Source organism: Sminthopsis crassicaudata, chromosome 3, assembly GCF_048593235.1.
Source record: "Sminthopsis crassicaudata isolate SCR6 chromosome 3, ASM4859323v1, whole genome shotgun sequence".
Lineage (NCBI taxonomy): Eukaryota > Metazoa > Chordata > Mammalia > Dasyuromorphia > Dasyuridae > Sminthopsis > Sminthopsis crassicaudata.
The window spans coordinates 635,612,470-635,634,257 of NC_133619.1; the positions used below are offsets into that span (position 1 = coordinate 635,612,470).

Here is a 21,788-nt window from a genome sequence, read left to right on the forward strand (position 1 = left end):
AATGAACCTATGCTATTATCTCCATTTTACAGATGTGAAAATAGATGTAAATAGAGATATCAAGTGACTTGCCTAAGTTCACACAGCTAGGAAGTGCCTGAAATTGAATTTAAACTTTTGTCTTCAGGACTCCATGCCCAGTACTATATATAGGTCAAGTTGTTATTGATGAGTCTTAGCAGAGAATGTTTCTTACTAGGAAATGCAAAAAGATAGACAGCTAGCTGAATAGATGGATGAGTGGATGGATGGATGGATGGACAGATAGATAAATGGATGGATAGATAGGACAAATGGATAGACAGATGCACAAATGGAAAGATGGATGGATGGATGGATGGATGGATGGATGGATGGATGGAGCTAGGTAGATAGACAGATGGAGACAGATGGTTGGATGATGGATGGATAAACAGATGAGATGGATGGATCAATGGACTGACAGAGCAGATGGATGCTTGGATAGTTAGAAAGAAAGATAGATGATGGATGGACAGATGGATGGACAGATAGATAAATGGATGGATAGGACAAATGGATAAACAAATGGGCAAATGGAAAGATGGATGGATGGATGGATGGATGGATGGATGGATGGATGGATGGATGGATGGAGCTAGGTAGATAGACAGATGGAGATAGATGGTTGGATGATGGATGGATAGATAGATAGATGGAAAGATAGATGGATAGGTATATGGAGAGATGGAAGGACAAAAGGGCAGATAGAAGGATAGACAAATAGATGAATAGAGACAGAGACTTGTATATAGAGAGATTATATTAATAGATATATAGGCAGATGATAGATAGGCTCAGGTGGGTGGAATGATGGTTGGACAGACAAATGGAGAGATGGATGGAGAGTAAAACAAATGGACAGACATATAAACCTATAGGCAGATATAGATAAACTTAGTATGTGTAAGGTATACTGAATTCTGGGGGTAGGAATATAAGCAAACAAACCCAAGTTCCTGTCCTCAAGATATATACATTCTAGTAGGAGAAGACAACCTACCGTAAAGGGTGAGGGTGGGGTGGAGAGAGTGGTTTGAAACCGGTGGCAAAGAAGTGAGTTAAGTAGATAGAGGCTTGGCTTCAGGCGAGATATCTCCCCCAGAGCTGAGTGGGAAGAGAGTGAGGAAAAAGCCTTTTTAACCAACTTTTGACAAGTTCCACCCCCTCCCTTGACATTTTCTTTATCTTTAAGTGAGCTAATCTCTACTTTTGTCAGTCATGAATTAACAAGGATCACATTTGACTTGAAAATGTCAGATTATGCTCTTGGGTTCATGCTCTAAATTCCATTAGATTTCCCTTCATGCTCTAAATACGTTTCTTCTCCTTGGATTTGCTTCTACAGATGCCACCAAGTGGAGTGGGCTCTCTTAGGAGGAGGCAGGTTCCCCCTCCCCAGAAGTCTCCGAGCAGAAACTGAGGCACCACAGTTTGGGGGCGACATGGGAGGGGATTCTCGGCCCTTGTTGGACGGCCTCTGAGGCCCCTTGCAAACTGGCGAATTATGTGGCCAACCCTGAAAGGCTTAATCATCGATCGATTCGATGATCCTCCCAGACGCCGAAGGACCCATGATGTAAAACGCCATCCACCTCCAGAGAGAGCCTCTGATAGGCTCAGAGTCCATGAAGGCTGAACCATAGTTACACACACACGCATACGTGTGCACAAACATGCGTGTGCATTGTATATATGCATGCATAAAAACATGTGTGCATATATTTGGAACATGACCAATGGACAAACATGCTTTTCATGACTATATGTATGTGTGTATCTGTGTGTGTGTGTATATCTATCTATAATGGTGTGTATATATATATATATATATATATATTATATAAATTATATATATATAATATGTGTATATATGTGTGTGTGTGGACATATATATGTATATATATGTATATATAGTGGATATTTCTCGCTTCTTAATAGGTGGGAGAAGGGATGGAGGGAGGGAGAGATTTTAAAACTAAAAATAAAAATTTAAAAAATAAAATAAAAACTTAAGGAAAAAGTTCCATTGACCTATTTGTCTAGTGGCCAACCTTACGTTGTTACATCAGCTGAGCTTCCTATAACAGGGGCACACACACACACGTTTACATGTATACACATATACAAGTTCATGTGTTTGCTCACCTATATACTTCTTAGTATGCATATGTTTACACAAAACATACACATACTGTGATATAAACAGACACATAAAATGCAACCCAACAATGCACACCTTTATGTACACATTCCCGTGTTCATATACACTACGCTATGTTCATTTTAAACATATATTTGTGTGCAGGTGCGCACAGACAATCTGCACTATACAGCAGACCTAGAAAGATGTTCAGTACATGTGTGTCCATTTACACATGCACATGCATGTCACATACGTGTGCATATTTATACCTACCTCCTTGTGCACATATAAGACATACAGGTACGTGCAATAAGTATATGCCTACATACATCTTGCACAACTATGCACATAGAGTATATGAACATACACACCTGCATACATGTACAAATACAACATGTGTATAAATACAACACAAAGATACACATTTCCGTATACACCTGCAATGCATATACCTGTGTGTATACACATGTGCACAATACACCTACATGTTCCTACATATCCATGGGCACAATATATTGGTGCACACGTAGCGCACAGATATGCACACGCTGTGGGGGTACAAGCACACATGTATGTTCACAAACACGTGGTTCTTTTCCTAAACGTGAGTTGTTTAGAACTTTCGGAGTTTAAGTCACTTAATCCGAGATCCCACAGATAATAGTTGTTAGAGGCAGGACCAGGGTCATCACAGGCTTCTCTACTCATGATTATTAGGATTCTCCCCTCCCCCTCCCTCCATCCCTCCCCAAGAGCTCGAGGTCCTTCCTGACAAGGATGGCTCCCTAAGTGCCTCTGTGTCCTCAGGGCCTGACACATAGTAGGCTCTTTATAAATGCTTGTTGGATTGGATTTTTGGAAAGAATCACAACCGAGCCCCAGCTTCCTTCCCCAACCACTGACACACACAGACACATGCACACACACTGCCCACTCACAGGCAGCCTCACAAACAGAACCAGCCCCTCTCTCACAGCCCCGGGTCCGGAATCTTGTCGATCTCACCACCCACAAAGCCAGTGACCCACAGGACACCCCCAGTTCCATTCCATTTGTCCCTCATTTTGAGGTTCAGGTCAGCCCCAGGGAGGCTTCTGGCGCCCCCTTTTGGAGAGAGCCTGGCTTGCCAGAGCAAAGTGCCAGCCTGGGCAGGGTGGGTGCCAGACATGGTCTTGCGAGGGGTCATGAGGCACCAGGAGGGGCAGGGGAGGTTAAGAGGGTGAGGAGGGGACCCCGAAACTCTGAAAATCCTTAAAAGAGAAAATCTCCTTCAATTCTACCTCCTCGAGGGACCCCGCGCCGAGGAACAAACAGTTTCATTTTTGTTATCTGGTGGGGTCGCTCAGTCCTGAAACTCATTGAATTCAAATTCCAGCTCAAGCTGAAACCCATTGAGGAGCCAACTTGGGACTCCACCCACGAGCCCCCTTCAGCTTGGAGCCAAAGCCCCCATTATAAAAGAGCCAAACTAAAACCTTCTCTTTGCAGAAGTTCCAAACATGCCAGTCCTATGCCATGCTAGGCTATGCCATGTAAAGGGCCTCTGCCCACTGGAATACTCTTTCCAATACCATCCTTGCTTTACCCTCACTTATTTCCGTAACCAGACTTTTAACCTTACTTCCACAGTCCCCATAATAAACCCTTTTATCAATCTAGGTTTTCGGAACTGTACATTCCTTTACAGAGAGCCTCTGCGCCGGCAGAAGGGAGTCCCCAAAACTTCCTATCCTCGCGCCGAATCCCAAGGGGTCGCAGGGGAGCCAAACCTCTCCATTTGGTTCCCTGAACCCTGAACGTGCCTCTAGACCTTTTCATTTAACTCCCTGACCACCAGACGCCCTGATCTCATTTTGGTGCCCTAAATCTAAACCTCATCAAGGGCGCTGAGTGGCCCTGAAAGCTGCTCTGAGGTCCCTCCCCAGAGGCCTGGCTCCGTGATCGGCCCAGCCTTGCTGTGTCCTGCCCAAAGCAGACCTCTTCAGATACCATCCCAGAGGACTAAAAAGAAGGGAGCGCGAGACGAGACTACATTCAGACACAAACCCTGGGTTTTTGATCCTTCCTCTGCAATTCACCTTTCATCTCTCCCCTTTTTATCTTAAAAGAGGAACAAACACTTATTAAGCACCCACTGTACGCCCAGCTCTGTGTGCCTTACAGCGATCTCACTCTCCTCCCGGGACCTTGAGGGGCAGGCATTATTATCCCCGTTTTATGCTTGAGGAAACCGAAAAAGGACAAGGTGGATTGACTTGCTGGGGCCGCACAGCTAGGATTTGTCTGAGGCTGGATTTGGACTGGATTCTTCCTGTCCCCAGACTTCGCTCCATCAGGCTGACTCTCAGATCTCCTCAGAGATCCTTTGAGCTCCAAAATCCTAGGATTTTTCTCCCTAAGGAACTGCTCACATCGTAGTGAATGTGATATAGCACACTCCTGTCTGAGATCAGTTATAATCAAAAGAAGGGGAAGGGACAGAGCTAGGCAGACGGGAGGGGGAGGGGGACAGGGTGGGTGCGGAGATCACGCCAGCAAGGCGTAGTACAGGGGGAGCTTGACCTTCCTGCTCCGGAGAGGTGAGCCGGGGGGGACGCTGAGTGGGAGACGGCCATCTGGATTTGGGACCACTCGGCTCACTCTCATCCCAGAGACCGGCTGGGAAGACTCTCCAGAGACTAGTATTGGGAGCCCATTCCTCGCCAAGCAGACCTTGAACATGATCCCCAAAGGCCATGCCTCTTATCCGGGGAGTAAGGATCCGGGACCAAGATGCTGGATTTGAAGTGAGGAATGCCCACGTTCAAATCCCAGCCTGGTACACCTTCTAGCTTTGCAACTCTGGGGCAAGTCATCCAATCTCTCCATGCCTCAGTTTCCTCCTCTGTAAAATGGGAATAATAACAGCAAACGAGAGCTTTGTTAAGCAGTTTGCAAACCTTTAGGTGTCCCATGAATGCTAACTATTGCCATCATCATTTTAGGAAAGTGGAAGGCGGCCAGATATTGACTATTCTGAGATGTCGTGGATACGAGGCATGTGCCCCCACCCCCATTCCCGCAGCCCAGCCTGTCACCAGGCGCCCGGAGCCGGGTGGGGGTTTGCTCTTGGTTGTGGCCCGGGGGATTCACCTGTCTCTTGAGAGTTGAGCCCCACCCTTATTCCCCGTCGCTTGGACCGTCCTCGAGATGCGACTTTGCTGGACCGGGATCTCTTGATGGTGGCCGGGCCCACCTTGCTGATGGATTTGGTCCTTATGGAAGTCCCTTGGACCTCCGAGGGGGGAGACTTCACAGGGTGGCTGCCGTTTCCACTCCCGCTTCCGCTGGGTCTTGCCTTGCCCAGCCGCAGCCGGGTGGGTTTGGAAAGCGATTTACTTCCTTTCTTTGGTCCAGGGGGGGTCTGGATGTCGGTTTTAGTCACGTTCAAGTCATTTGTGCAAATGACACTCCCCTCCGGTTCCCACTGGAAGGGCAAACTTTCTATGAAGGGCTGTTTTTCATTCCAGAACATGCCTTTCAGAATGTCCTCAGGGTCATCGAGGACTGGAGACCGCAACAAACTCCTGGAGGGGCAGCTGATCTCGAGGAATGAGTTGCTCGAGGGAGGAAGGGTCATTTCTTCATGTCTTGTCTGCATCTTGGTGGGCCAGCGGCCCGCTCCCCAGTGGCCGCAGACGTTCTCTGAAAGGTAATTCCACTGCCGAGAAACTGGGGAGGACAGAGGGATCTCACCAGGGAAGATCTTGGGTTGAGTCCCATGGAGGCTGGGCAGAGCCTGGAGAGAGAACAGAGGGAGAGCCATCAGCCGCTTGGGGCTGGCGGAGGGTCCAAAGCCCCAGCCCCCCTCTCCCCGCTCTGCCAGAGCCACCATTGGCACCCTGGGAGGATCTACCAGGAATGGCGGGAACCTGGGGGGGATGGCTGTTTGTGACTGGGACTCGGACTGCTGGGGACACTGGGAGTTCCCAGAGCGGCAGGGAAAGGGCTCTCCCGAGCCAGGAATGAATCCTGGGTCCCCGAGCACAGACAGGCCGGAGGGAAGCAGGGGGGCCTGTGGGTGCCGCCCCTTCATTCTGCAGGTAGGGAGGTGAGGCCCGGGATTCTGGGTTATATAGACACATATATATATATACATGAAGGGGACCCCGGCCCCTGATTTCACAGATAAGGAGGCTGGGGTCAGCCGGGTAAGGGAGAGAGCGTTGGGAGCCAAGTCCTCCAGGCCGGAGGCTTTCCAGGCCTGTCTCACCCTGGGGACTTGGCTCTAGGCTCCTCCAAAGCAAACGGACTGGGCGGAGGCCGGGTTTGGGGCCATCAGAGTCACTGCTGTGTATCTAGAGCACACATCGGGCCTGCTCCCAGGCAGGGGCCGCCTGACCTGGCCTTGGCCGGGACCGGGACCGGGACCTGGACCTGGACCTGGACCTAGCAGGTGAGGCAACATGGGGCAGAATCAGGTAGGATGGGAATCTAGTGGTGGGGAAGGAGAGGGACGCTGGTGAGGGAGTGAGAGCTGTGTGAAGCAGCATGCTTGGAGCTGAAGAGTGACTGGCAGCAGGGGCTGGCAGCTTGGGCTAGGACCCCACCCCCTCACAAACACCCCACCCCCACCCCCCAGCCCGGCCCTGGCAGCTGATTGGCCGGCTGGGCTGTGAGGCTAGGGCCCTGGGCTGGAGGCAGAGGGGGCCCTGCAGAGGCTAGGAAGATTTGGAGAAGGCTGGGACCTCTGGAGGGGGCGGGGGTTCAGTTCTACACAGGACCCACCTGAGATGTCGTTCCCGAAGTGGAAATTTGCAATTTAGTGGTGGGAGAGCTAAGAGGAGGTGAGGAACATTTGGAAGGTCTGGTAACTCTGCTCGGGCGAGAAGGCTGGATTTGAAGCCAGGAAAGAGCCGGGTTCTCCTGGGTCAGGCTGTCCCCGGCCGGCACTAGGGGGTTCCCGGGACACCTCCGGAGTCCAGGGAGCGGGGGCAGAGTGGCAAGGGTCAGGCAGGGGTGCTCCCCCGGGTCCCGGGCCGGGACCTTGGGAGGGCGGGCCGGGGCGCCCAGGCGGTCGGTCCTGCCTGCCGGCCTGTCATGGGGAGGGGACCTGAGGACCGAGGCGAGGACCCCAAAGGGCTCTGGTGGCTCTGAACTGCTAGAGAACTTAAAGCCAGAGAAGGGGGAGCCATAGAAGCCTCCGGGGGCCTGAACATCCCACCAGTTCAGGGTTGGTGTGCTCCCCATAGAGGAAAGGGGACCTCGACCCTTGGCCTTTTTCCGGCTCGAAAGGAGAGGAAGAACAAGAGAGGGCTGTAGCCCAGAACCTGCCTCTTGGGGAGGGGCGGGCCAGCTTCTGGGGAGGGAGGTCATAATGGCCTGTTGGCCTGTGGAAGCTGGCAGGGCTTCCAGTTTTTCAAGCTTCATGAAAATGGACAAAAATCTCTTGGTTTCTTCGCAATACTCCGCATTCCCAGGAAAGATGGTTTGTACTTGGATGGTCTTTTGAACTTAATAGGATCTATTTTCTAGTCACGGGACTTCAGGGGTAGAAGGAACCCTAAGAGGTCATCTCGTTTGTTCTCCTCTCCCAGCCAATGGAGTCATCCCCTGCATAGACACACCTGGATTGGTCAGGAGCTGGCCCTCTACCTGGAGACTCCCAGGTATGGGCAGAGCGACAGAACTATTCCTGACCTGCCGAGGCAAAACATTCCATGGCTGGATGGCTCTGATGGTAAGTGAAGTCTGCGGGATCCTGATCCTCTGTAACTTCTACCCCTTCATCTCTCTTGAGTCCTTGGGGACCGAGCCAAAGCGAGTGGCAAGCCGAGCCTTCAGAGGGCCCAGGAGCCCAAGTCTATGGCGGCCGGCCCTTATCCGGGGCTTCCGGGGCTCGGTCGTGTTCGCGCTCCCCACGCCCCGCTCTCCAGCATCTCCTTTTTTTTTTTTTTTTTTTAAACCCAGGCTCTGGCCCTCTCCTCTGTCCAAGGCCGTGATCCTTACTGTCCTCGCTGTCACATCACCCCCACGCTAGACCCAGACCTCCAGAGGGACTCTGCCCAGAGTGGAGACATAGTGTCCTCCATCAGCATCATCCCTATTTGTCTCCTCGCAGTCCAAATTGACAGGGGCATTCACGAAGGCCTCGGGTTCAAGCCCAGCCTCTGCCCTGAAGTCCGAGTGCCTCCGAGGCTAGTCCCATCCCTGTCTGTGGCCTCAGGCACGGGTCCAAAGGTACCAGGTACATAGAAGGTGGTGACCTACCCTGAAAGAGAAAGTCCTCACCACCTCCTAGGAGCTCAGGGATGCCATAGAGATGGATAAATTCATCCAAAAAACCCCCAAAACACAATCCCTACAAACAAACAAATCCAAACCCTCCCCAGAGCCAAATCTATTCCACAATCTGTATGAAGCTGGGCAAGACTCTTAGCTCAGTTTCATCTTCTGCAAAAAGAGGGAGCTGACCAAGATGGTCACAAAAGTCCCTTCTATTTTCAGAGCTTCTGACCAGCTGAGAGAACATTCTCTTCTGAACGGCAAACAGTGGCTCAGAATTCTCGTCAAGCTTATTTCTCCGATCTAAGACACCAGAGCTCGTTGGGACTCTGCTTCCATCTCCCCCGCCCCGACATCTCCCCTCAATGTCTCAGCGTCCCTTGTTAATCCAGGACCACCTGGTTCTCCCCTTTCTAACCTCTCCACAACTCCCCCCTTTCTCCTGACTCGAGATGCCCCCTTCCATGGGCTAGATAGATTGGGGAGCTGGGCCAGAGTCCGGGATAAGGGGTTGCTAACCTTCTCTGGGAGGCTCTAATGCCCAGGTAGGAAGCAATTCAGCACGGATGGCTGCCCCTCCCCACCCCGTTCCTTCAGCTGGCAGCTGGCTGGGCTTGCTAAGGCTGGTGGCCAGGGAGAGAGACCTGCCCCTCCTGTCTGAGAATTAAAGGCACCGGCTGCTCCCCGGTGAGCTGTCCTCCCTGAGAGCAGATGTCTTCACTGGGGCTGAAATTAGGATCCCGAACCCTCTGGCTGCCACGGCACCGGCTCCTTGCGCTTGCCTGGCAGGGCTTACAGAAAGCCCTCTGCCTGGTAAACAGCAGCTGGTAGCCTAGCAACACTAGCAGTCACCAGTGACAGCTACAGTGGGGCCAAACACTCGCATGGTGGCCAGATGTGGGTGGCGGGGATGGGCTGGCGTGGGGGTGATGGTACCAGGTCGGCATATCCGGGCATGGGGGGGGCGGGTGTGGCTGTGTGTGAGGACCTAGAATTCTGGCTCTGGGACACATTTAAAGGCACCCCCTCTCTATGGCTACTGGCATTCTCTTGTCCCTTTGATAGCTAAAATCTCTTTTTCATGGAGTCACCTTTTTAAAAAAAAAGAAATTTTTTTGTGTGTGACCCTGGGCAAGTTACTTAATCCCAATTGCCTCAGCAAAAAACAGAAAGGAAGAAAGAAAGAAAGAAAGAAAGAAAGAAAGAAAGAAAGAAAGAAAGAAAGAAAGAAAGAAAGAAAGAAAGAAAGAGAGAAAGAAAGAGAGAAAGAAAGAGAGAAAGAAAGAAAGAGAGAAAGAAAGAAAGAAAGAAAGAAAGAAAGAGAGAAACAAAGAGAGAAAGAAAGAAAGAAAGAAAGAAAGAGAGAGAAAGAAAGAAAGAAAGAAAAGAAAGAAAGAGAGAGAGAAAGAGAAAAAGAGAGAGGGAGAAAGAGAGGAAGAAAGAAAAAGGAAGGAAGGAAGGAAGGAAGGAAGGAAGGAAGGAAGGAAGGAAGGAAGGAAGGAAGGAAGGGAGGGAGGGAGGAAGGAAGGAAGGGAGGGAGGGAAGGAAGGAGGGAGGAAGGGAGGAAGGAAGGAAGGAAGGAAGGAAGGAAGGAAGGAAGGAAGGAAGGAAGGAAGGGAGGGAAGGAAGGAAGGAAGGAAGGAAGGAAGGAAGGAAGGAAGGAAGGAAGGAAGGAAGGAAGGAAGGAAGGAAGGAAGGAAGGAAGGAAGGAAGGAAGGAAGGAAGGAAAAGAAAGATTTTTTAAAAAATGTTATACAAGGCACCCATAACTGATTAGCAGATGGAAGTCCTTTTGTACGTTCCTTCTTTGTCTTTCTTATAAGCCATGGATAGTTCTGAAGCCCTCCCCCTCAGCTCTCTGCCCAAAGCTTGAAGTACCTGAGAAACTTGTCCCAATCATGGCAATGGGAAGCCCAGGCCGGGCTCTAGTCAGTTATTGTTCGCCCTGAGAGAGAAGGGTGGTAGGTGATGGCAAGAATGAACACTGAACAGAAAGAAGGGCTGGAGACAACAGATGCTCCTAGAAAAGATTTGGAGTTTGTGGTGGAAAGCAAGCTAAACGTGAATCAGCAGTGGACGTGGCTGCCAAGAGAAGGATGGGCGCTCCATCTGGAGGCGGTACTCGTCTCCAGGGACCACTTTTTAGGGACGACGACAAGCTGGAAAGCATTCCGAAGGGAAGGGGATGGTGGGGGGCTGGGAGACCATGTGCTGCCATCTTGGTCAGAGGAACTTGGGGCTGGTTAGTCTGGAGGTCAGGCCTGGTGGCAGTGGGAATGGTACTGGCTCTTCCCAAGCATTTGGAAGACTGTCATTGTTAGAAACATTAATTAGATACTTCTTACTCTGGGGGAAAGACATGGGCAAGGCTTGGAGCAATCAAGGACTTAGAAGCAAATTTCAAGTGGATATAAGGGGAGACCACCTAACAATCAGAAGCAAGTTTTCCAGGAGGTGCCCTCTTAGAAATCAGGGTTAAGTGATTTTTTTTCCAGGGACACACAATAAGTATCTGAGGTTGGGTTTTAAGTCAGCTCCTTCTCCTGACGCCAGGGCTGGTACTCTATCCACTCTGCCGTAGCTTTTTTTTTTTTTTTTTAGCTATGCCTCATCCTCTCCTTTCCTCTCCCATTCCCCATCCCCTTCATCATCTCCACTGTCCTATTTTCCCATCTCCCCATCCTCTGTTTATTGCCCCTCCTCCATATATCCCATCTCCCATTATCCCATATCTAATTCCCCAATCCTCCTCCCTCTAAAACATTCAATTTCTGAAAAGAGAAATCAGACCTCTGTATCTGAACTCAGCTGTGAAAGGCTCTTGGCTGGGACCCGAGTTAGGCAAGGCTCACGGGCAGCAGCCCCTTCTGAAGCATGAGGTCTTCCCCAGCTGCCCTCAAACGACCTCCTCGCTACTCTGTAGGCATCTTGAATGAGACTAGTTATGGCCGGTATCTCCTAGAGACTCCAGGTGCTCTACCCACTGCCCCAACCACCCTTAGAATGTAACCTCCTTGAAGGCAGGAGCTGGTTTTCTTTTTTTCTTCCAATTCTTAGGCTTACTGAGACACTTAGAACAGAGATTGCTTAATAAATGCCTATTGAACTATATGATGATCAATGCTGATGGACGAGGCCCTCTCCAACAATGAGATGAGCCAAATCAGTTCCAATAGAGCAGTAATGAACTGAACCAGCTACACCCGGCAAAAGAACTCTGGAAGATGACTATGAAGCACTACATAGAATTCCCAATCCCTCTGTTTTTGTCCAACTGCATTTTGGATTTCCTTCATAGGCTAATTGTACACCGTTTCAGTCTGATTTTTTTTTTGTGCAACAAAATAACTGTTAGGACATATATTGTATTTAACTTATACTTTAACATACTTAACATGTATTGGTCAACCAACCTGTCCTCTCGGGGAAGGGGTTGGGGGAAGGAGGGGGAAAGTTGAAACAAAAGGTTTTGCAATTGTCAATGCTGGAAAATTACCTATGAATAAAATTTTTTTTAAAAATAAAAAAATATATATAATAAAAAAAGAATGCCTATTGATTTAATTGACTTAGATATAAACGTAAACTCCTTGAAGGATGGATTAGTTTTTTCTTTGTTTTTATGTCCTTGGCACCTAACATATAGTAAGTACTGAATTGTCAATTATCAGAGAAGTGTGCAGTTAACAAAGCTCAATAGCTTTCCTGTTAATGGTGTTCTCTTGCTCCATCTGCCATCTCTCCATCTCTTACCCTCTCATCCTCCACCTGCCTTCTTCTCATCTTCCCATTTAGCAACTTCAAACTAACCCTCTCATCCTCCTTTCCATCATCCCTTATCCCTCATCCCGGGCTTGACCACTTGGAGTCCCAGAGACCTGAGTTGGAATCCTCTCTCAGACACATACTAGCTGTGTAATTCTGGGCAAATCACTTAATCTCAGTTTTCTCATCTAGAAAATGGGGGTAATGACAGCATTTTCCTGTGTTATCATGAGCATAAATGAATAAAGGACTTGGCAAACCTTCAGAGGCTATAGAGATGCTAATATGATTCTGAATGCAGATTGAAGCATTCATTTTTTCCTTTATTAGTTTAGGATTTGGGAGTCTGCATTTTCTTTTGAAACATGGTTAATGTAGAAATGTTTTACATATGAAATTGCTTGCCTTTGGGGAGGGGAGAGGGAGGGAAGCAAGGGAAGCAGAGAATTTGGAACTAAAATTAAAAAAAAAAAAAACGCATTAAGGGATCTTTTATTCTTTCTATTCTTTTGTCCGATCATCCTTTCCTAATATCCTCCTTCCTCATCTTCTCTCTGCTGTCCTTCCAATCAGCTTTTCCTCTCTATTCCACCCATTCCAGGCTTCCTCTATATTACCCAGCTTCCCCTCCAGCTCTCACCCTCATGCTCCCCTTCCCATCCAGTCCCCAATCTTCGAAACCAAGTTTTGTTGCCTTTTCATACATCTTGGTCATCTCCACACCAACCCATCGTGTATAACGCATTCATCTCAAGGCTTTATCTACCCAAGGGGTAGAAAAAGGGAGTCAGCTAACTCATCACACCTTGATTTAGTTTTAATAATGAATTTTTTGTATTTTAATTTGGTATTTCCCAATTGAAGATTTATATGACTTGATGCAAAGTGAAGCGAGCAGAACCAGGAGATCATTATACACAGTAGCAACAATATTATACACAGTAGCCACAATATTGCAGGGGATCGGCTGTGGATGCCTCAGCTCTTCTCAGTGATACAAGGATCCCAGACAGTTCCAAAAGGACTCATGAGGAAAATGCTCTCCCCCTTCAGAAAGAGAGAATGCATGGAGTTTGAATGCAGATAAAAACTTACTTTGAAAAACATCATTCATGGTTTGGGTTTTCTTTCACAATATGGCTAATGTGAAAATGTTTTGCATGACTACATACACACAAATATATTTATTTATATATTATATATACTTATATATAGATAGATATATAATTACTTGTCTTCTCAAGGAAGGACCAGGAGAGGAAGGCAAGGAGAGAAATTGGAACTCAATTTTTAAAAAAAAAATGCTGAAGTGTTCTGTTTATGTTTAACCGAGACATTTAAAAAAAATTTCCAATTATATTTTAATCTAATTTGGACAACACTCAGGAGTGTTTGTAAGCATGCTTGAAATTTATGATTTACTCCAATTATTACATGTTTTTTGTGTGCTCAGCACTTAACACTGCTCCTAATACACACAGAAAGCACTTTCTATCCCTCCTACCCTTTCCATCTTTTTAATTAGTTCTTCACTAATTGACTTTGGGAAAAATAGGGCCATTGACTGCCTTGTTGTCCCACAAACTTATCTTATGATTTCCCAGATGAGAACTCCCTGGACTGGTCACCAGTTCCTATATGTACCTCTCTCCTATTAGAATGTAAGCTCCCTGAGGGTTGAGCTTTTTGTACCCTGTATCTGTACCCCCAGCACTTAGCATGGTGCTTGATGTGTCATGAGTGCTCAGTAGAGGCATTCATTCATTAATCCATCCTCTCATTTACTCATCTTCCATATTACCACCCTCATCACTCATTATCTATTCTCCATATTCCCTTCCCCTTCTATTTTTTTTTTAATTTCTTATCCTCATCCCATCTCTTATTTTCTTTTTTTCCCCCTGAGACAATTAAGGGTTAAGTGACTTGCCCAGGGATACATAGCCAGGAAGTGTTTAGTGTCTGAGGCCTGATTTGAACTCAGATCCTTCTGACTTCAGGGCTGGTGCCCTACTCACTGTACCGACTAATTGCCCCCATCTCTTATTTTCTATCTTCTAACCTCCATCTCACCATTCTTTCATACTCCCATCTTTACATCTTTCTATTCATTTTCCCATCTCCTCATCCTCCCATCCTTCCTTTTGCCCTCCCCTTCATGCCTCATTTTCTGTAATTCCATCCACCCATTTCGTCATCATTCCATCTTCCTATCCTGCCAGCTAATATTTCTCCATCCTCCATCTTCCAAGCCTCCATTTGCTCATTTTCTTTATTCCTCACTTTCCTATACCCCTATCCATTCACCCTCTCTTCTTCCCTCCTTCCATGTTATTTTTCATTTATACTCTTCACCCTTCTATCCTGACATTCTTCATTCCCTTCATCATCCATCATTCTTCTATTCCTCTATACCCCTCCTCCTTCCATTCTCCCATTCCCCATTGCTTCTCCTTCCATGGCTCCCACCCCTAACACTCTGTCATCTTTGAAAAGAACAGATCAAGTTTGTCTCCGAACTCAGCTTGGGAAGGCTCTTGTTTGGGATATGTGCTATTACAAGGCTCAGAGATTTCTGAATGAACTTCAGCGGTCTTTTCAGAGCTTCATTTATTGTCTCTGCTGCTTGGGCAGTGACAGCTGAATTGTGTCTCAGCATCAATCAGGGCTTCTAAAGTCAGAGCTGCCTCCGAGTCAGAATCGGACTTTCTCAGCCCCCCACCGCAGCCCCCCTCTTGTGGGCCAGACATGAGAGAAAGGTCAGGTGGCAGCTGTGAGACTGAGGCAGCCTCAGGGGTAAGTGACCTGAATGCTAATCAGGGCACCTGGAGACAGCGGCAGCAAAGGCTGGAGAGTCTCCAGCTCCACATCCAGGGCCTCGGAGGCATGTGGGGAGAGACTGGGGGGTCTCCTCCATGCTTGTATGACCTGGCAAATCGCCTAAGGGACACATGATCTGATTTAAATCCCAACAAGTCATTCAGCCTCATTTTCCTTACCTGTCAGGAGGGTTTGGGCTCTAAATCTGTGATTTCTGGGATCCCTTTCTCTGTGATTTGGGTCCTTCATGGGAATTAGAAGTTGGGATGAATAACCTCTAAAGCCCTTTTTGGCTCTAAATCTGTGATTTCTGGGATCCCTTTCTCTGTGATTTGGGTCCTTCATGGGAATTAGAAGTTGGGATGAATAACCTCTAAAGCCCTTTTTGGCTCTAAATCTGTGATTTCTGGGATCTCTTTCTCTGATTTGGGTCCTCCATGGGAATTGGAATAAAATCACACTTGTCAAACACCTACTACTATGGGCTGGTATCATTCTTGGCACACAGTAGGACTTTAATAAATGCACACTGATGTGAATTGCAAAGCACTGCTCTAGGATCTTGGGGATATAAAGACAAAAATGGTCCTTAAGTCTACCTGGAGGGTTGGCAGAGATTATGAGTCATCATTGAAGTGATTCAAGGCAATTCCAATAGACTTGTGATGGAAAATGCCATCGACATCCAGAGAGATGATATGAAGACTGAATGTGGATCAAAGCATAGGATTTTCATCTTTTTGGTCCTTGTTTTTTCTTTCTCTAGTTTTCTTCCTCCCTTTTGATCTGATTTTTCCCGCACAGCATGACGAATATAGAAATACGTTTAGAAGAATTGCACATGTTTACCCTATATTGAATTACTTGCTGTCTAGGAGAGGAGGAAGGGGGGCAGGCAGGGAGACAAAATTGGAACACAAGGTTTTGTAGAGGTGAATGTTGAAAACTATCTTTGCATGTATTGGAAAAATAAAAAGCTATTTAAAAGAGATTATGTAGAAGGAGAAAGCAATAAAATTTGGGCAGCTCCGAAAGCCTTCATGAATGATCCTTGAAGGTTTCTGAGAAGCAGAAGTAGGGAGGGTGTTCTAGGTATGGGACATTATCTCCAATTTAAGGAAGAGAAACAAGGCCTTTTGATCTGACCAAGATTTGTCCCTGACGTGTCTGACCATGAGCCCACCACCCTCCATCACCCGGACCTGAAATCCTGAGTCATTTCCTCTTCCCCCATCTACTTCATCCAGCGAGTCACCAAGTCCACCCAAGCTGACCTCCCAATTTCTGCCACATCCAAGCTCTTCTCTGTCCAACCCTGAGATGCCCTTCTTGCTTCTGCCCCAACGCCAGGTGAACTGTTCCTAAAGCTCATGTCTAGAAATATCACTCTGGGTTTCCAAAGTCTTGGTGCAGAGGATTTCAACTTGGGGATCCATAAAGTAAGTTATTTAACTCATCTGGGCTTTAGTTTTCTCATCTGTAAAATGGGACAGTTGGTCTCAGTTAACCTCTAAGATTCTTTCAACTCTGATCAATGTCAGTAAAATCCATTGTTCATGGAAAAATAGCTCGATTCCTTGTCCTGGCATTCAAAGCCCCAACTTTGCTTTTCAGCCTTGGCTCTCATGCTGCTTCCTCACTTACTCTAAGCCTCAGACAAGCTGGATTCACTCATAATTTATATCCTGCAAGTCTCTGTACCCAGAATGCACTTCTGCACAGATTTCTGCCCGTCCACATGGTATTTCTTCCATTAAAATATAAGCCTCCTGAGGGGGAGGGATGTCTCATTTCTGTCTAGTACAGTGTCTAGTTCAGTAGGATTATGGAGAGAGACTTGATCTGTGATTCCATTGGCAGAGAGAACTCCAGGAGAGGAAATTCTCTCCCTTAATGCAATAATGATAATAATAATAATAATAATAATAATAATAATAATAATATAGCTACATTTCTAGCGAGCTTCAAGATCAGCAGATCATTTTTATGCCTTTTCTCATTTGAATTTGTGAGGTAGCCATTACATATATTATTATTCCCATTTAACAGATAAAGAAACTGAGGCACAAGGAGGTTAAGAAGTGGTTTGCCAGGGATAATACACATATAGTAAATGGAGGAAATGGAGATTTGAATCCAAGACCCTCCTTTTTTCATGACCCCAATCTATCCTCATCATATTTTTATTATTATTCTGCACCAGTCCTTCTAATATGTATTATATTCATCCCACATTTTCTCTTCCTCCCCACTAGGCTGTTAAGTTTCCCAAGAGTAGAAAAGCAAAGAACACATCCAGAGTCGTGGACTGTGAGCTGCTCCCCAAAGTAGGTGCTTGATTAATGTTTGATGAATTAATGAGAGGCCAGACTAGCCAAGAAGCCTGGATTTAGTTCTCAAATCCAGGCAAGTCTGGGCACTGCCACCCTGCAGACCCGAGGTCTTGGTATCCGTGCCTCAGTTCCCTATTCAGTAAGCTATTGTCTTACTCTTTTCTGAGGGTAAATGAATGAGGGCACAGATTCCAGAGTTCTGAGCAGACATTTTTGTACCAGAGCAAGGAGGGCTGGGATTGAACAGAACTGGGGTTTGTGAGCTCCTGGAAGGTACAGACCTTCTTCTGCCTTTCTTTATATACTCAGCTTAGCACAGCGTCTGGCCTATTTGTTGTTCCTTACTTTAGTCATTTCTGACTCTTGTGACATCTTGTCAGAGATACTGAGGGGTTTGCCATTTCCTTCTCTTGTTCATTTTACAAATGGGGTGTTAGGTTCTTACTAAGTGCTAATGAGATAATGAGATATTAGGTTTTTACTATGTGCTAAGTCGGTACTTAACAATTTTCTAGTTCCGGCCTTTCCTGGGAGTTTGACTTGTGAATTCCTGGGGAAGCTTGCATGCTTAGGAGGAGCAAGTTCATTGGTTGAAGTAACTCGTCCCAGAAGCCTTTGCATTATCCCACGCCCATTCTCTGGGAGGATAAAGAGGGCAGCTCTGGAGGAAAAAGGGAGTCTCTGCTTTAGACCAGACTTGAGGCAGCTCTCTGCAGGAAGGGAAATTACTTCTCTGGACGAGAGTTAACGGCAACTGTCTGGAGACAATGGTTCTCTACAGGAAGAAGAATCTATCCGAGAGATTTGAGTTGACACAGCAGATCAGCAGCTTCTGGAGACAACAGCACGTTACAATGGGGAATCTGAGGCAAACAGCATTAAATGACTTGCCAGGATAATGCAGTAAATGATTGAGGTCAGATTTGAACTCATGAAGATGAGTTGATTACAAGTGCAGCACTCTGTTCATTTATGGTGCCCCTAGTGGTCACCAAACATACACATACTGACTACCTTATCTGGAGCACAATCCGGGAGCAATGGTAGTGACAAGAGAGAAGACATGTCCTGAGACACCTTGGGGTCTCTGTGGTGATGGAGAATTGGCGGACATTGGGGAGAGGGAGTAGGTGACTGGGGTAGGGGGAAAAGAGGTGAATTCTGAGTTGATGCTAAGGTACCTTCTAAATTTTTGCACCCTAGGACAATTACCTGATCACCCTGTCCTAGTTATCCCTGATAATCTCCTGAGATCATAGATTTAGAGGTCCTCTAATCCATATTACTGATGAAAAACTGAAGTTTCTGGGAATAACAAGACTTCACCCATCTGTGGTGAGCAGCACGTCCTGTAGGGATCTTTGTGGCAATTCCCATTGGGCTACTCTGCCTGCCATGACGACCAAGCACATCCTCGGTTCCAGCCCCAAAAGAAAGGCTCTAAATCAGGGGTTCTCAAACTATGGCCCGTGGACCACATGCAGCCCGCTGAGGACTTTATACGGCCTACCTGGTTATGGCAAATGGGCTGAGGGGCGGAGACAGAGCGTGAGCTTTTTTTTTTTTTTACTCTAGTCCGGCCCTCCAACAGTCTGACGGACAGTGAACTGGCCCCCTATAGGACCTCTGCTCTAGATCCTGACTCCATGTCTCTCCTGCTCCGTCTTCCACAGGACAAGGATGCTGAGCAGAAAGAGCCCAAGACCTCAGTCCTTCTGTCCCTACAGCTTCCTTGAGCCTCAGCATCTCCTGTTAAGTGACAGGAAAAACCCCAGAGAGAAATGGGAGGGGGAGACTATGGGAAATTAGGTCCCAGTTTGTCCAAGGCTCAGGGCCCCTCTCCATCCTGGGACTCGGTGCTATCCCAGTCCAGCCCAGCAGGTGGCAGCCCACACGCCAACTAAGCCTTCCCAGACCAGCCATCTCAGAATCCTCCTCCCAATCTCGCTTTGTGAAAATTCTGGGCGATCGGCAGAGTCCCCATGACTCGGTGGTAGGGATGGTTCCCAGGAAAGAGGAGCTCACTGCCCACATTGAAGCCTAAGAAAAGGAGAGGGATCTTTAGGGTCAGAGTTTGAGGGGAGTCTTGTTGCCAGGGGAGCTGACAGATGGAGACAGCAGACTCTGACCCCTTAATTAAACTCTAGATTTCTATGTCATTTATGAAACTGAGGTCCTGGTTCTTTTTCCTGGGAGCAAGGTTTGCCTTTGCTGCAATTTCTCTCCAGGGACAATGGCCTGTCCTCCCAGCAGACATTGGAGGAGCCTCAAGAGAGGACCCTCTGACCTTAACTCCCTCCCCCTGACTCCTCCCCATCTACCAGAGTGCTCCCTCCCTCTGACTCCTCCCCATCCACCAGAGTGCTCCCTCCCTCTGACTCCTCCCCATCCACCAGAGTGCTCCCTCCTCCTGACTCCTCTTCATCCACCAGAGTGACTCAGGTTCAAGGCCCAGCCCCAAAGCATGATGCTTGGGTGAGGGTCAAGGGAGGGAGCAGTAGGACAAGAACATAAAAGCTTGGCCTCCTGCCTTCCCGAGGAGGTCCAAGAACATAGAGTCTCAGAGGAGCAAGGAACCTGTCCCTGATCCTTGCTTGACTTTTCTTGGGCCTCAGTTTACTTAAAATGAAGGGGCTGGATTGTGAGGTTCCTTCCAGTCTGTGTAGGATTGTGTTTGTGAGCTGGGTCAGCATGGGTAAGTCACGTAAGCCTCTGGCTCTCAGTGTCCCTCATATTAAATTCTAGCCTTGGATTTTTGTTTCTTCCATGGAAAGAGCCATTCCAGGAAACTGTCACATGTCACTCATCTGGGTGGACAGGACGCCAAAAACTCAGAGGAAAGGTCCAGACGGGCCCTAAAGTGGGACTGTCCTCTCTCACACTGGGGCAACACACTGACAGAAGTGGAACAAACAGGGAGGAGAGGAGTGGGGCTGAGCCCAGCCTTGAAGGGCTCGAGCAGAAATGCCTCCTGGGTGCTGGAGACCACCCAGCTCCATTTGTAGGCTGAAGGAAGGGGCAGGAGGCTGGTCTGCTTGGCTCCTCAATAGCATGAGCTGCCCCAAATCTCCACTTTCCTGCAGGCCAGTGTATTTGCCCAATGGGCTCTGCGCCCACTTGGCCAGGCTGGCACCAGCTTCCTGGGAGGGAAAGGGGTAACATGCTGTCCTCCCTGGGAACAAAACTGCCTGAGACAATCTCTGCCCCGCCCTGCGGGCGATCTGACCCAGCTCTGCCTGCCTTCTGGCTGGGCTCTCCCTTCTTAACTCACCACCCCTGCCCCGTTCCCAGCAGGAACTTCCCCCTATTTCCTTCTCCCAAGTGAGTCAAGTGTATGAAAGAGTATTTGCACCTACTCTGATTCCCTCCCCCCTGCTCCCATGGGCTTGGGCCTCTGGGAATCTATGTCACCCTTTGGAACCACCTGAAGCCTTTGGCAGGTGTTTAGTGAGTTAGAAAAGGTGTGTGTGTGTGTGTGTGTGTGTGTGTGTGTGTGTGTGTGTGTCTGTGTGTGTGTGTGAGTGTGTGTGTGAGTGTGTGTGTGTGAGTGTGTGAGTGTGTGTGTGTGTCTATGTGTGTGAGTGTGTGTGTGTGAGTGTGAGTGTGAGTGTGTGTGTGTGTGTGTGAGTGTGTGAGAGTGTGTGTGTGTGAGTGTGTGTGTGTGTGTCTATGTGTGTGAGTGTGTGTGTGTGTGTGAGTGTGAGTGTGTGTGTGTGAGTGTGTGTGAGAGTGTGTGTGTGTCTGTGTGTGGTTTTGTACTTATTCATTTGTCAGAAATGGGCTGAGTCCCACTATATATATAGACATTTCCAGAAGAGGCAACAACACCCCCTGCTTCCCCCCTCCCCAAACAAAAGGCCTGCTCTTAGGAGGAGAGAAATGGGGGGGAGAGAAAAAGTGAGAGGGAGGAGAGAGAAAGGACAGAAACAGAGACAGAGACAGAAAGATGAGAGAGACAGAAAAAGGAAAGAAAGAGAGGAAGGAGAAAGAAAGGGGAGGAAAAGAGAGACAGAAAAAAGAAAGAAAGAGAGGAAGGAGAAAGAAAAGGGAGGGAAAGAGAGACAGAAAAAAGAAAGAAAGAGAGGAAGGAGAAAGAAAAGGGAGGGAAAGAGAGAGAGAGAGACAGCAAGAGAGAGAAGAGAAGAGAAGAGAAGAGAGAGAAGAGAAGAGAAGAGAGATAAAGAGAAGAGAAGAGAAGAGAAGAGAAGAGAAGAGAAGAGAAGAGAAGAGAAGAGAAGAGAGATAAAGAGAAGAGAAGAGAAAAGAGAAGAGAAGAGAAAGAGAAGAGAAGAGAAGAGAAGAGAAGAGAAGAGAAGAGAAGAGAGATAAAGAGAAGAGAAGAGAAGAGAAGAGAAAGAAGAGAAGAGAAGAGAGATAAAGAGGAGAAGAAAGGGGAGAGACAAAGAAACAGAGACAGACACGGAGAGACTGAGGGAAGAGAA

At 47.6% G+C, this 21,788-nt stretch overlaps 1 protein-coding gene and 1 long non-coding RNA gene across 6 annotated transcripts in view; one reads left to right on the top strand and one right to left on the bottom strand.

The window, feature by feature from the left end:
• The window catches only part of TTLL10 (tubulin tyrosine ligase like 10), a 58,083-nt gene that overhangs the window by 35,396 nt on the left and 899 nt on the right, over window positions 1–21,788 (bottom strand). Inside the window, exons 1-2 of one of the 5 annotated variants that reach the window (XM_074306633.1) lie at window positions 8,948–9,356; window positions 5,297–5,942 (exon numbers count right to left, since the gene is read on the bottom strand). In XM_074306633.1, coding sequence (XP_074162734.1) covers window positions 5,297–5,804 — 508 coding nt within the window. In that variant the 5' untranslated portion in view covers window positions 5,805–5,942; window positions 8,948–9,356. Of the gene's footprint in view, window positions 1–5,296; window positions 5,943–6,545; window positions 6,733–7,770; window positions 7,910–8,947; window positions 9,357–21,788 lie in introns of those variants that run through there. The other 4 variants (XM_074306632.1, XM_074306631.1, XM_074306634.1 and 1 more) reach the window with 4 other exon arrangements.
• On the top strand, window positions 6,799–9,125 carry LOC141564307 (uncharacterized). Its single transcript, XR_012488620.1, has 3 exons — window positions 6,799–6,990; window positions 7,741–7,883; window positions 8,651–9,125. It is a non-coding gene; the product is annotated as an uncharacterized LOC141564307 (long non-coding RNA).